The sequence below is a fragment of the Citrus clementina genome, unplaced genomic scaffold, assembly GCF_000493195.1.
Source record: "Citrus clementina cultivar Clemenules unplaced genomic scaffold, Citrus_clementina_v1.0 scaffold_6, whole genome shotgun sequence".
Taxonomy (NCBI): Eukaryota; Viridiplantae; Streptophyta; class Magnoliopsida; order Sapindales; family Rutaceae; genus Citrus; species Citrus x clementina.
Genome location: NW_006262139.1, coordinates 7,086,104 through 7,101,556, shown reverse-complemented (window position 1 = coordinate 7,101,556; position 15,453 = coordinate 7,086,104). Strand labels below are relative to the sequence as shown.

At 32.9% G+C, this 15,453-nt stretch overlaps 2 protein-coding genes across 2 annotated transcripts in view; one reads left to right on the top strand and one right to left on the bottom strand.

Annotated features, from left to right (window-relative positions):
- The first annotated feature begins 832 nt into the window (after nucleotides 1–832).
- On the top strand, nucleotides 833–10,180 carry LOC18038676 (vesicle-fusing ATPase). The gene is made up of 21 exons (XM_006428495.2): nucleotides 833–1,187; nucleotides 1,294–1,389; nucleotides 1,491–1,572; nucleotides 1,651–1,701; nucleotides 1,843–2,013; nucleotides 2,117–2,271; nucleotides 2,356–2,464; nucleotides 2,690–2,789; nucleotides 2,876–2,931; nucleotides 3,759–3,824; nucleotides 3,974–4,056; nucleotides 4,629–4,762; nucleotides 5,228–5,438; nucleotides 6,317–6,448; nucleotides 6,523–6,583; nucleotides 6,683–6,742; nucleotides 6,983–7,041; nucleotides 7,132–7,219; nucleotides 7,837–7,959; nucleotides 8,896–8,961; nucleotides 9,756–10,180. Exons 1-21 carry the CDS (start codon nucleotides 1,000–1,002, stop codon nucleotides 9,897–9,899), a joined length of 2,235 nt encoding a protein of 744 aa, XP_006428558.1. The 5' UTR covers nucleotides 833–999; the 3' UTR covers nucleotides 9,900–10,180.
- A 2,603-nt stretch (nucleotides 10,181–12,783) lies between these two features.
- The window catches only part of LOC18038525 (protein PELOTA 1), a 9,685-nt gene continuing 7,015 nt past the window's right edge, over nucleotides 12,784–15,453 (bottom strand). Inside the window, exons 12-15 of the mRNA XM_006428493.2 lie at nucleotides 15,149–15,187; nucleotides 14,560–14,654; nucleotides 13,847–13,902; nucleotides 12,784–13,003 (exon numbers count right to left, since the gene is read on the bottom strand). Of these exons, the coding sequence (XP_006428556.2) occupies nucleotides 12,930–13,003; nucleotides 13,847–13,902; nucleotides 14,560–14,654; nucleotides 15,149–15,187 (264 nt within the window). The 3' untranslated portion in view covers nucleotides 12,784–12,929. The remainder of the gene's footprint in view (nucleotides 13,004–13,846; nucleotides 13,903–14,559; nucleotides 14,655–15,148; nucleotides 15,188–15,453) is intronic.

Below are 15,453 nucleotides of genomic sequence, written 5' to 3'. Positions count from 1 at the left end.
AATTAATTTGATTGTTATTAAATAATAACAATTATGTAAAGATTTTAATGAGGTATATTCTTTGTAATGAACATATAAGGGGGAGTGTTATGAATTTATTAAAATAAATGTGGATGTTCATAACATATATCTTTTAGTCTTCTCACTATCTCCCATTAGCAATCTTTAACTTCCCTATAACTCTCACTATCTCACAAGGAATTATGATCCATAATTTTTCATTAATTTCATGGAGTGATTATGTAACTATAAAAGGAGAGCTCATCTTTTTGTTTTGTACACACACAATTGGAATGAATAAAATCACTGTATAATATATTCTCTCATTTTATTCTTTATCTTGCGTTTCTTCTTTATGTTTGTTGCTGGCTAATAACTTTTTTTATTTTTTATAAGGCTGCCTCATTTTAAAAAAAATTAATTCATATTTTTTATCAGTTTCATCAAATATAAAGTAAAAAAAAAATAATACTATTTTTTTTTAAAGTCACGTGAAACACAGTTATATTTTTTAGTTAAAACTTAAATATTAAGATACGTAGCATTGCTGTCACCATAGAATGTTAGAAAATATAAAACGAAAGGAAAAGAAAAATTCTTAAACTTCAGGTTTGACCGGGAGTTGACTAGTCCAAGAGACTCCACATCCGCGTGTCCACGTTTTTGCTTAATGTGTAAGTAAAAGGCAATAGTAAGACTAGGACTCCCCATTAATCAAGAATAAAAGCCATCTCATTGTGGGAAATAAAATTTATTCTTCTGTGGGCATTTAGGTCTTTTCATAGTAAGATTTGGTTGAATTTTCAAATTTTCTTCTACTATGTCCCTGTTAATTTTTGTTACAAATCAAAGAGTGGTTTCAAAATTATGTCAGTATAAAATCGCCGGGCCGGGAGGAACCACTCTGTTCTGGGATTCAAAAATCACTCACTCTTTTCAGCTCTCTATCTTCGATTTAAAAAGAAAAACCAGCAATACGGATCGTAGCCGAAAGACGAAATGACAAGTCGGTTCGGGTCCCAATCATCTGGAGTAACGACGATGAATGTGATCAACACACCATCCGCAGATCTTGCCCTCACCAATCTCGCCTACTGCTCGCCCGCGGATCTCCTAAACTTCCGCGTGCCGAACTCCAATCTCTTCCTTGCTTCCGTCGCCGGCGACTCCTTCGTTCTATCACTTGCATATCCTTTTTTTATTCTTTTTATTTTCTTAAAATGCCGATTAAATATTTTATTGTTTTATAAAATTTGATCACTATTCAATTTGCGATCTTTAATTGAAGATTACTTCTCATCCAAGCGTAAATAAAGGCCAAATTGCTTTGAATTCTGTTCAGCGTCGACATGCTAAGGTTTCCACTGGCGATCATGTATCACTCAACAGGTTGTTTTTTATTTTTTATTGTTGTACATCTGTTAATCAGTTGCTTACTTGACAGAATTTTCGGTTTTTATTCAATGAAATGAATGTTTGTTTGGTCGTAGATTTATTCCTCCAGAGGATTTTAACCTAGCATTGCTCACTGTTGAATTGGAGTTTGTGAAGAAAGGCTCTAAAAATGAACAGGTTTGCACATTTACTTCCTTTTCTGTTATTTTATTTGCTCACTTATTCTTATTAAATTAAAAGCATTTTTTTTTTCAGGTTGATGCTGTTCTTCTGGCTAACCAACTCCGAAAAAGATTTATTAATCAGGTTTTTTGTTTTACATTTGTTATGATAACTGTGAAACAAATAGCAACTCTATGTGCAGAGAGTTGTATAAATGAGAATGGGAGTAGTGTTTATTTGATATGTTTAATTTAAATGATGCTATGCTATTGGAATTCTTTCCAGGTTATGACAGCAGGGCAGAGGGTTGTATTCGAGTATCATGGAAATAATTATATATTTACAGTAAATGGAGCTGCAGTAGAGGGTCAAGAAAAATCTAATGCACTTGAAAGAGGGATTATTACTAATGAAACTTATTTTGTCTTTGAAGCAAGTAATGACAGTGGAATTAAGGTCTGATTTCAATACCTTTTAAATCAAAATCTGATGTTTCAGGTATGTTGTCATTGACTTGGTGAATGTTTATTCATTAGTTAGCTTGTGTTTTGAAATGCAGATTGTCAATCAGCGAGAAGGTGCCAACAGCAATATCTTTAGGCATAAGGAGTTTAATCTTCAGTCATTGGGTATAGGTGGTCTAAGTGCAGAGTTTGCTGATATCTTTCGAAGAGCTTTTGCATCTCGTGTTTTTCCTCCTCATGTGACCTCTAAGTAAGATAACTAATTCTTCAAGTAACTTGGATATGGTTTATCGATATCTTTGTGATCCTAATTGAAAGACTTTTGATGCTCCAGATTGGGGATTAAGCATGTAAAGGGCATGCTACTTTATGGGCCTCCTGGTACTGGCAAGACTCTTATGGCTCGTCAAATTGGAAAAATGTTGAATGGAATGGAACCAAAGGTTTGAATTCTAATGAATCTATTATTCTATGTGTATTTCTGTCTGGACTAAGGGTTGTGCAACTATTTCTGGCAAGAATCTTTTGACCTTTTTGTTAGACTTATTGATTGCTTCATATCTGGAATGTAACCCTAGTGACTACTATGTTTTGGCTGAGTATTGGTATTGTTCTCTACCAAGTGATGGAAAATATTTTTCATTCCTTCTTTTTGGTGAATTTACCAGATTGTTAATGGTCCTGAAGTTTTGAGCAAATTTGTTGGTGAAACTGAGAAGAACATTAGGGACCTGTTTGCTGATGCTGAGAATGATCAAAGGACTCGTGGTAAGGGAAAAATAAACTGGCAGGTTTACTTGTAGACTTGTATCTTGATCAGAAACTAATTCTCATTATGCCCTTTTACTTTTCAGGGGACCAAAGTGATTTGCATGTTATAATATTTGATGAAATTGATGCTATTTGCAAGGTATGAGATTTGGCAACTTACTGGTCTTTCTCGTTTTTCAGATTAAAAGTGCCATTAATTGTATTTCCTACTAACTGGGTTAATAAAATCTTTCGTGTTTTTCGGATTTTTATTGGTTCTTAATGCTTGCAAGAAATGATTGGTTAATTACACGATCTAGGCTAACTCTTTCTGTTATGTTGATCGTGTTACTGACGCTCTATGCTGTTTTAGTTTTTTCAAATAAGAACTTGCTCCATTGTTTGTTCTTTACAATACACGTCGTTTATAGATTCATGTCATTTTTATTATTTGGTAAAATGTAATCTTTACTTATTCGCTACTGTAATACTGTTGTTAATTCGGGTATGTAATTTCCTATATACTGTACCTGTTCATTATATTGTCATTTTTATTTTAATTTGAGATGAATTCATTAAAATGGATAATAATACAAGATGTTTAAAGAAGGTTTACTCTGAGTCAAGTGGTGGGATCCAATTTAGTAGAAAGAACCTTTTCCTTTTCCTTTCTTTTCATTTTTTTTCCCAAGCTGGAGCAGAAAGAACTTCGATTTCACATCAATTGAAATTGTGAATAGCATTACCAGAATATTAGATTCGGTGTTGGTGATGCACTGGATTATTATTGATTTTCCTGTCAAATTTTGTTCTCAAGATTGATCTCATGTTGCTTATCTTCTAATGCGATATGCTTTGTTACTGTAGTTGTATTTCCACCAATGGCTTGAATACTTATATCTGTTGTTAGAGTGAATTCATATTGTTTGGTTGGGCAATTTTTGCAACAAAAAATAATAATTGATTTTTTTTTTTTGGCACTTTCAGTCCAGAGGATCAACTAGAGACGGTACAGGAGTTCATGATAGCATCGTGAACCAGCTACTTACAAAGGTTAGTGAGAGTGTTTAAATGATATATGAATCTTGTGAATTAATACAATTTTCCGTATTCATTTAACTTTCTGTATTTGTGGGTCCTCTTTAACTATAAAGGCCTATAGAAATGTTGTCTGTCTGACCAATAAACTATTTGCTTTTCAGATAGATGGTGTGGAATCTCTAAATAATGTTTTGCTGATTGGAATGACTAACAGAAAGGATATGCTTGATGAAGCCCTTTTGAGGTTGATTTCTCTCTCCCCCCTCTACAGACATGCACCCACAAGCCACAAATTTATGGCAATTAAAGATCTAGTTGATGTGTAATTCAAAACAGAAGCCATGTTGATGTGTGTTGATATAATTGCCAAAGTAGTTATGATTTACGGTAACCTGTCTGTAATGGAATATGCAGTGACTTAGATTTGTAATAAATGATTATCTAATGAGAGAGCCCTCATCTTAAAATGAAAACCAAGCTATAAGACAAGGAAAAACTCAAACTTCAATGCGTTGTTTTTGTATTTTAGAACATTGGCATGTGTTTTTTTTTTTGGGGGGGGGGGGGGTCTTTTAGCTTGTTCCTCACTTTATTAAAAAATAGGGGTTTCTAAGTAGATAATGACTTGATTTATAATTTTATTCCATTGAAATAGGATGTACTTGAATACCAATTTGAATTTTAAATTATGCGTGTCTGATATTTTGTTTCTCAATTCTCTGTCTGATTGTTAAGATATTATTCCATTCCACCAGTGTGGTATAAAGTATTCATTTGGTGTCCATTTAAAAACCTTTTTCTTCTCTTAATTTATAGACCAGGTCGTTTGGAGGTTCAAGTTGAAATAAGCCTTCCAGATGAAAATGGCCGCCTGCAGATTCTTCAAATTCATACTAACAAGATGAAAGAGAATTCTTTTCTTGCTCCTGATGTGAACCTTCAAGAGCTAGGTATGTTCATTTATAGTGTATGCTTTTAAATATTAGAAGATCTTATGGTAGGAGTAGGACTAGGTATGGCTATCATTCATTTTTATTTCAGAGCACAGCATTTTTTGTTCTTAACATGTTTGCAAGAGCCATAATGGACTCCTTTTGCACTTTGGATGATTTTGAATTTTAGTATTGTTTGATATGAATTGGGTTTCAATTTTGCCTGATTCAATGACTTGGTTTGTTGGATTTTTTCCACTAAAGGAAACAAAAAGGTGATCTGATTGACTCGTTTACACCATTATCAAGATATTACTGATTACCTCGAAAGCTCTAGAGGTTTATTTTTGCGTTATTTCTTTGAATGAATTAGAATAAGTGCTTTAAAATTTTGAAACATCTAACATACTAATGTTTGAACTGCATTAGTGGATTTGAGAAATCCGTGGAGAGTTTTGCTCATTCATTATATTATGTGTCCAGCTGCTCGTACGAAGAACTATAGTGGAGCGGAACTTGAAGGTGTTGCCAAAAGTGCAGTATCTTTTGCTTTGAATAGACAATTAAGTATGGATGATCTTACCAAGCCAGTAGACGAAGAGAGTATTAAAGTTACTATGGATGATTTTCTTCATGCTCTTTACGAAATTGTTCCGGCATTTGGAGCCTCAACTGATGACCTTGAGCGATCTAGGTAATTTTTTTATCTATAATAATGAAATTCTTCTGGATCAGGGAGCACTTTTAGCTTAATATTTACTTGCATTTGGATCATTTTCTGCATGCCAGAAATAGGTTGGGAGGTGGTAATCTTTATCCTGCTCGGTTCTTATTACTGTTGAATTGAAGGTCCCATGCGTAAATTACAGTTTTAGATATTGACAGATCATGTACGCCTGAAAAGTAAATGAAATGTAAAAAATACATTTCTGTTATGGCTTGCATTTGATGACAATTTTATTCTCATGTTCGAAGAATATAAATCCATTTTGAACTTCGTCCGTTGATAACTTAAGTGACAGCAGGTGCTCAACTTGTGTCTTTATAGTTAGTACTTATTTATTTTGCTTATTCTTTGTATGCACTGGAATAGTGGACCTGGACAGAAGTGTTGTTTTTCCTCAAAATGATGTGTTTTATCTTGGATATGATATATTTTGGTGTGTGTTACTGCTTTTATGGCAAAAATTGTGAACTGTTTAGAGCATTATAATATGTACATTTCTCAGAGCTGGCTTGTCTCTTAACATTATGATCAATATTTTGACATTCAGCTGGTTTATTTATTGCGTTCTCTGCATTGCAGAAATTGATTTATAGATATCTTGAAGTAGCTCGAGGAATGTGCAACTGATTCTTTCTAATCTTGATTTTGTTTACAAATTAAAAAAAAAAAATGATTTAGTTTTTTTCCCCCCATAGGAAGGGACCTTCAACATTTATATATTCAATTATTTTTTTTCCCAAATTCCATAAGAGCTATGAACCTATTAACTTTCTATCTCGAAATTCATGAATGGGTTTGCACCTTTATTATTTTGCATAAATTGTTCGTTGCGACATTATCTGCAGGCTTAATGGTATGGTGGATTGTGGTGATCGACATAAGCACATTTATCAAAGAGCTATGCTACTGGTGGAGCAAGTTAAAGTGAGCAAAGGAAGTCCTCTTGTCACCTGCCTTCTAGAAGGCCCTAGTGGCAGGTATGCATATGGTCAAATTTTTAGGTTGTTTTTGTTGATTGTGGCTTATTCTGAATCACAGTGATTTTGGACAGTGGTAAAACTGCATTGGCAGCTACTGCAGGCATTGACAGTGATTTTCCATTTGTAAAGATAGTAAGCTCCTTTCCCTTGTTTTGTATGACATTAGCTCTCTGTAATTTGGAGTGTAATTTTATTTTTCTTTTTCTAAATTTTATTTTTTTAATCGGGCAGATCTCAGCAGAATCAATGATCGGCCTTCATGAGAGCACCAAGTGTGCACAGATTGTCAAGGTTAGTGAATGCCAATTTTCTGGGTCCTGATTACTTCTATCATTGTTGGGAAAAGTATTGGTCTAGTCCGGAAACTTTTACTTCACTGAAAGAGGGTTTTCTGCTTACACTTGGAGATAATTATTATTTGTCTCTAGCGTATTGAGAACTATGTATATTTGTTGGTTTTAATCCGTAGCTAGTACATTTGCTGTCTCACAAAAAGCTCAAAGTTCCATTTAAATTGTTTTGTTTTGAAAGGTGTTTGAGGATGCATACAAGTCACCGTTGAGCATCATTATCCTTGATGACATTGAGAGGTACTGCCTGCAGCTTTGAACTATGGCTTAGGTTTTCTCATACATTTTCCATTGATGTATAACGTACAATTTCTCATTCTATTTTTGCAGGTTACTGGAGTATGTTCCAATCGGACCTCGTTTTTCAAATATAATTTCTCAGACAATGTTGGTTCTCCTCAAACGGCTTCCACCAAAGGTTCACTTTTTAGTTCTATTAATCAGTTCACTGCTCTACCATGATCAGGCTTAAAGATATCATTTCTCATAACAAGATAAAATTGCATGGCTAAGCAGAACATTGTTGGTAAAATCATCATATCTTGTATCACGTTTAACTAAAGAGGGTATAATGTAGTAAAGAATATCTTTAAGTTGATCAATGTTTTAAGAAGGATGAAAGTTAAATTGTATTATCATGGAGGTCCAACTTGTGATAAGTTTAATGATGTTACTTAAATTATGGATTTGTTGAGTAGTATTTGAAAATGCAATTTGAAACTGCCTGAGCCTTGTACTTCTGATAAAGTTGGTGTCAGGTGCATGAATGCATTCAACTTTTGATGGATTTGTTGCGATGGAAAAGGCTATCCTTGTTCATTGTTGCTTACAGTAATCCTTTAGATTGTGCTGATGACTGAGGGTAAAATAGCAAAACAAGAAAAAGGGCGTCGTCTTTTGAAATTTTGCACAACCTTTTGTTTGGATATGATGACTTAGGCTCGGTCTAAAATAAGCATCTTATGGTCCAGTAATCATATAGTTTTCCATACAGTTAATTTTGTAGTAAATTTTTGAATTTATGATCTTTTTTAGGGTAAAAAACTTTTGGTGATAGGGACAACAAGCGAAGTGAGCTTCTTAGATTCAGTTGGTATTTGTGATGCTTTCTCTGTCACTTACCATGTTCCCACATTGAAGACAGATGATGCAAAGAAGGTAAGCATTTCTGTTGTCTTGCATTTTTGCTAATCTTATGAGATGGTCCTTTAACAAAAAAGGTTAAAAAAAAAAAAAATCCCTGTCTGCATGCTTTTCTCTAGTAATGCTTGATAGTTTCAAGAAGTAATGGGAGAACATGTTTAAGCATTGTATGTATTGATTCGGGTAGAATGGTTCATGTTGCCTTTTTACATATGCCTGCTATATATGAGGCATGCCGGAACTTAGGCATAGTTTATGGCTTCGGGTCCAATTTTCAGGTGGACCTTAAAACCTATCTTACTTGTTTCTGTGAGATATATAAATAATAGTAATGATAATCATCATCATCAGTATATTTATTAATTTTTATTTTACTGAAAGCATGATTTTGCTATTCTCAAATTGTTACTCCATTTATTTTTTATTTTTCTTTTTTGTTCATTTATTTTTTATTTTTTCCTTTTTGTAGGTAAAAAGTAGATAACATAAGCTGATATCTCCATTATAAAACAATAAATAAATGTTCTTTTTTTATCATATATATACAATTTTTTAAGATGTTATATTTCTCTAAGGGGCCTAGGTAGTTGTTGGATCTAACCTTCTAGGATGAAACAACCTTCCAATTTTTGGAATACATTCTTAAAGAAGAAACTGTGTGGTTTGCTTTTTTATGGTGTTCAAAATGGTAGTTATGTCTTTCGATATGATGTGTTGTTGGCTTAGTTTAGCTATAATGGGAATGCTTTAACAGTCCTTATTGTTAGCAAAACAAATCCTCTTTTTGCTAATTGATACTCGTTGATGCAAGTTTATCTGGATCCTGGAAGGATATTCTAAAATTGTAGTTCAATTCACAGTGTTGTGTTATGAACCCTAGATGCAAACTCTTTTTAAGAATTTAGCTTCTGACATCTGAGTTTATATTTAATCTCATCTCTTTCTTGCCAGGTTCTGAAACAACTCAACGTATTTGCTGAAGAAGATGTTGATTCAGCTTCAGAGGCCTTAAATGATGTGAGTTTAAATATTATTAATCCTGTCAATTTCCTTTTTTGTGGTTATTTCTTTGTAATAATCAGTTCATAGATGTGTAGACTTTAAACAAAGACAGTCAAAAGCCTAACTATCATATTTGCTGGGAAACTTGATGCCTTTTAGCTTTCTAGATTTATTTTTCAATTAAATCTAAATGGTGATCCTCTTTTATGAAAAATTGTTCATTCTTGAGGTGAACTTGTTAGAGGTAAACCTTTAAATGGAGACGTATTTATTCATCTGTTTCCACCCTTTTGTTCTAAGTCAAGTAAAATGGACGGGAGGGTGTGAGCTTCAAGTGCTTGTTATTTCTAGAAAACTTGGGCTTTAAATGTGTCCTCGATATGCTTGGCTTTTTATCTTCATACACTTGTGTGGTCAAATACCCTGCTCTCAAAGATATGGAAACGTCATCGACTTCTTTTGGTTTTTTTGCTGATCACAACAGCGTCTTCTTTGCTTTTAACAGTCACAGCTGAAGCTTTTCCATGCTTGTACCTTGTCACTTAGTCTTTCTTCTTTTTTTTTTTTTTTTCCTGGTCTCAATTATTATGATCCGTTTCTTTTTTGGCTGTTTGTTATTTGATTATGTAACTGAGACTGGATGGATTGGAGGTCATTATCTTTAGTAGGAACTAATATCTCCATTTCCAAAGCTTATGATGCCATTCCACCAAACACAACATTGCTTTGTATGTTTATTAGCTTTTTGGCTTCTGGTGAACTGGGGGTACAAGATTCTATTGTTGATTTCTGTCTTTCTTTTTTCTTAGATGCCTATCAAGAAGCTGTATATGTTGATTGAGATGGCAGCTCAAGGAGAGCAAGGTGGTGCGGCAGAGGCAATATACTCTGGCCGAGAAAAGATTAAGATCTCACACTTTTATGATTGCCTCCAGGATATGGTCCGTTACTAGTTTGAATGCTTATTTTTTACCTTTCACTTTATGATCTGTTAATGAAATGGTGCTTAAGCTACACTGTATAGTTGATTAGTGCTCCTTTTTTATTGCAAAGGGCTGCTTGGTGTTGTGGGTTCCTTCTCTCATTTTGTTGATTGTTTTGTTCTGGCATACTATTTGTTGCCCCTCGTTGTGTAGTTACTATTTTGAGGCATTAGAAATTCGAATTGGGGCGAGAATTTAGAATAGGCAAAAGTTTTTATGGTGATAATATGAGAAGTTCTTCATTTTTTGTGCATGCTGCTCATTTCGCTTTCACTTTGCTTGAGTTCAATGCATTTTACGTAATCATTCAATTTGAATCTTCAGTCTTGTCGAAAGAATTACTTTGATATGAGAGATAGGCAGGAGACAGAGAGAAATGTTATGCTCTTATTTTGTTTGAATATTTTGGATATTACAAAAGAATAATAGTTGGATTCTGCATTTGCTAAGACTCCAGTTATTTGAACCCCATAAAATTTCTTATACCCATTTTTACACTATAAGCTTGGAAATGTTCCTATTTTTTTCCTTCTTCAAGCCTAATCAGAATCCTGTTTCATGCATCCAGACTAATATCTTCATGGTTTAGATTGGGACTTAAGATTTTTAGTTATAAAAGCAAGTATTTAAATGAGTAATGATATTTAATTTACACCCACCAAATTACTCACTAAACCTATGTTTGAAAATAATTTTTAATGGTTAAAATACTCCTAAATCAAATTACAATTATGAACACTAATATATAGTAAAAGGGGAAGAAAAATTGCTCTTTGAACTTATCTTTACATTCAACATATTTTTGTTAAATCCTAATCAATTGCAGAGTCCTAATCGTCCAGAGGTGTGATTCTTTTAAGTCATTTATACTATCCAGTGTCAAAAAACTTCATCTAATATTGTCTATACTACACGGTACACGGTACAAAAAAACCTCTTCTAATGTTGTCTGTACTATACAGTACAGAAAAAAGTCCTCTAATGTTGTCTAAGAGCCTTTAACCTTATATTATTTAACCTCTAATGTTGCCTTAAGAGCCTTTTGCCTTCTACTCTTTTTATTTCTATGAAGTAATTGACTGTAATTGAAAAGCCTTACTCTTTTATTTGTTGGGTGAGTGGTTCTTTTCTTTCAGGTGAATGGGTCATCTTCTTATTTGACCATGGCATCACCAACATGAGTCTGTGTTGGGTGGATGATGAGCTGTTAGATATATACTTTGGATTTTGAATAACTACATATAAAACATTCATTAATGGCCTATCAATCAATTTAATGGCTTTAATGAGTAAAAATACTATTATTATAAAAAAAATTGAGTTTAATAAGGGTGTATCGGGTATTTTAGTGAATTTATTGAGTAAAATTTAAAATTTCAAAATTTGAGTAGATTTATTTAGCAAGTTCAGCGAGTAATTTAGTAAATTCAAATAGTCTTATCCCTTCTAATTTATATTATTAAATTTTATTTATTCCCATAAGTACCCTTATTAAAATAAGAAAAAATATCTACCGTCCATTCGTTTTTTACATTTTTTTTTAAAATATATAATTCCTTCATTTTTTGGCTAAAATCCACCTAAAGTTACATTTTGTTTCACTTTTTCACTTTCGTTTGGAATCCGTTAAGAAAACTAACAGAAACTTAAAAAAATGACCATTTTACCCCCAAAACGAAAATTATAATTTCACCCTAAAAATGCCAAAAATAATAAGATTTAATGATGAATATCATTATTGGTACGTTAATAAAGTACAAAAAAATCTTAACTACTAGAGATTATAACTCAATGAATAATAAAACTCTACTTATCTTAAATTCAATTGATTGTTTATGAGATTGAGCTATTTTTAATACTACTGTTATAATTTAGCATTCTAATTACAGACATATTTAAAAAAAAAACCTGCATTTGATGGTTGTGGAATTAATTTCTTTATTGACCGATGGGGAAAATAATTAGATTTAATCTGATTATTTTTGGCAATTTTTAAGGTGAAATTGTAATTTTCATTTTGGGGGTAAAATGATCATTTTTTAAAGTTTCCGTTAGTTTTCTTAACGGATTCCAAACGGAAGTGAAAAAGTAAAACAAAATGTAACTTAAGGTGGATTCCAGCTAAAAAATGAAGGAATTGTGTATTTTTAAAAAATGTGTAAAAAACGGGTGGACGGTGGATATTTTCCCTTAAAATAATAAATATATTTTTAGTTTCTAATCATTTTTCATTAAGGATGATGATTATGAAAATAATAGGATTAATTAAAAAATGAAGCAGATGGGATCAATTATCGAGCTCCAACATTTTCATGTTGTTTTGTCATTTCCCTCATTTCTGTTTGTCAATTCAAATAGTTTTATCCCTTCTAATTTATATTATTAGATTTTATTTATTCCCATAAGTACCCTTATTAAAATTAAAAAAAAAAAATTAGTTTCTAATCATTTTTCATTAAAGATGATGATTATGAATTTATTCCCATCAATTATCGAGCTCCAACACTTTCACGCTGTTTTGTCATTTCCCCCATTTCTGTTTGTCAATTATTGGATTTGGGATGGCACCCTCTGGTACTTACTGTAGAACAATGTCGATTTCTACATGAAGACATTTTCATTCTCACTAATATTTAAGGAGACATTTATCTCACCCTCTATTACGAGAGGTTATCATCCTGCCCAGTTATCAAAAAATATGGGCGTCCTTACTGAAGCATACACATTCATTTCAATTCAGATCCATTCAAGCCGAAACAATAATGCCATTGTCAGAGAAAACAATTCAATGTAACCTACCTTACAAGGCATTTTTGAAATTAATGCTTTATTTCATTCAATGTGAGATATCAAATACAGCATATATACGTAATCCTGTATAAGTTAATTACAAATTGCAACTGAAATCACTAAATAATTTATAAGAATGGCTAATATACAAACATGCTAATACCAGCAATGATATATTTAGAATCATTTATGCATTTCTTACGCAAACGTTCACATCTCAATGTCTTCTAAATCCGGAAGAGGAAATCGAAGGATTGCAGCAATGCCAGTCAATTGTCCTAGTTCTGTATTTGATAGAAAAACAAGGGTTAGGAGGACTCCAAATGATATAAATACAGGTTGATTTCTCTAATCCCCAATGAAGTTTGCCTGAAAATTGCTTGGCATCATTAGTTGCAATTACTAGTCACAAAATACCCATTCCGTTGTGTACCAACTGTTAGTTTTAGTATCACAAGAGATTAAACAATTTGAGTTGCAGATCGAGTACGCCAATTAATGGGGTTACTAAAAATTGAAACTCATGATGCTGTGTGTGTTTTAGAAAAAGAGCATGTATGGTTAGTGAAATTATCCTGAATGTAAACTAGAGTTCTGAAAAAGATGAAAGGGGAAAAAAGTAGCAAAACTGGAAAGAGAGAGCATAGAAATAAAAGGGTAATTTTTAAAAACCTCCCTTGAGGTTTGAGCTTGTTGTAAGTAGATGGCGAGAATTTGTTTATTTGTAAAAAACCCCCTACCATCAGCATGCACAGAAAATTTAGAGATATCTAAGCAAACAATTATCGATCAAGATGATAAAATATAACAACTAAATATTAGGGAACTTCCACCAAAAAACACAAACCAGCCTTGTCAAGAGTTCTGAGAAAACAAAAAATGAGCTCAAGTGTCTCCTTTAAATTTTGTCACGTGCTCATGTGAATGAAGAAAGTTAGCATTAATTAGCATGAATATACACTAGAACGTGCAACTCTGATAATTGAATGCGTGTAATTAGTTATTTGAACATAAGAATTAATTTTAGTGATACTACTGGAGTTCATAAAATGAATGAATATCTCAAGGCAAGACTTGAAACTCTCAATTTGTCATTCCCAAGATTTTTTACCATGCATGATGAAGACCAAACTCCTTCCCTGTCCATATAATCAGAATTTGAACTTCAGACCTCTTGTACCACCTAAGCATAACCAATTCAATCAACTAGTAACCATTCTCATTCCCTAGACTTACAATTGGATTACACAAGAATATATTTTATCATTTGATACCTCATAAAATTCCAGGGGCATGCACGGAAAGTTTGAACCGAGGACTAGTACTAGATGTTAAAATAATTTGAATTTAGGAAACCTGGGTGATATTACATTACATATCAGTAGGTTGCCCCATCGGGATTTGAACCTCTGGGTTAAAAACCATGGATCATATACATCTTGGGATTGATTATACAAGAATATTCTTATTTTTCTACCTATTGAAGTGTAATCTATTTATCCCACATAAATTCTTACTGCTGGCGAATCAACACACTATAAAGTATAAATTGTTAAATTTAGGAATGATGACACTTATGAGGTCTGACTGTCGGTAGTCCCTACAACACTAAGCTGTGATTCCGTAAAACAAGGTCCAATGCCAGTACATTGGATTGTCAAAGATAATCAAGTCAATAGCAAGAGATCGAGTCTACAATTTAACTTTATAAGATTCTGCAACATCTCAAGCAAAGAACTGCAGTTAAAAGGAAATTGAAAGTGATGGTAAAACATCCACATAAACAAAGCGAACATATTAGCCAGCACATCCAGATAATTATGACTTACTGCATACCAACCTGAAAAGATCATCTGTGATTAGAAGTGTTTGAACAGCCATTCGCTCATGGGCAACTTCCACATGCTTTGGTCCGTAACATGCACGTGTAGGATCCTATAAAGCACAGAAAATAGTTCATGTACAGAGACATCAACAATGGGAACAGAAAAGAACAATTGACGAGTTAAAAGGAGAATGAAACAAACAATAAGTTTTAACAAGATAACTTTTGTTAAAGTTATTGTACACCAATATTATTCCCAATAATATCATTCACATTGATACCCAGTGTCTTGGACTGAGGGCATGAAGCCAGTTGTCAGGCAGGGTCTTTAGATTTCAGCATTTTGAATGAAGAGGTGCTATAATCAGAGAATTGAACTTACTTCACGAAGTCAAAGCTTAAAAAGCATCCATCACTTATGAATAGGATATAATTAATCAAATTCCTGTGGCTTTTAGTTTTAGTGCTCAGTTAACTGCAACATTCTCACAGGCCGGGCATTTGAAGAATCCAATATTTCTCCATCAGTTTGTGATGTGGCTTCTCAACACACACACGCACACAGAAAAGAAAAAATTCACAGATCTCAGAGATAGAATCTGACATTTGTTAGCATGTTGAAGAAGTCCTTGAGAGCTTGGACCTGGACAAAAATGAGACAACAGAAAATTATTATTGAAAGGTACACAATAAGTTTGATCACTGACAGGACAATATGGGATTAAACATTAAAAATATGAATTTCTGAGCAAGAGAAAAAAAGTACATTTCAGCACTAAACTTTAAACAATTGCCAACACCACATGGGATAGTACAATCGATGTTCTAGAGCAAATTAAATTTGAGACAATTTCAAATCTTTTTTTTTTCCTTTCTTTTTCAATTTTTATAAACGAAAAGGAGAAAGAT

What these genes read in the sequence shown, in the direction of transcription:
- LOC18038676 (XM_006428495.2), top strand. Translation starts at nt 1,000, where the DNA reads ATGACAAGTCGGTTCGGGTCCCAATCATCTGGAGTAACGACGATGAAT. An exon ending in TGAACCAGCTACTTACAAAG is followed by an intron (nt 3,825 to 3,973) that starts GTTAGTGAGAGT and finishes TTTGCTTTTCAG; the next exon opens with ATAGATGGTGTGGAATCTCT. An exon ending in ATCCTTGATGACATTGAGAG is followed by an intron (nt 7,042 to 7,131) that starts GTACTGCCTGCA and finishes CTATTTTTGCAG; the next exon opens with GTTACTGGAGTATGTTCCAA.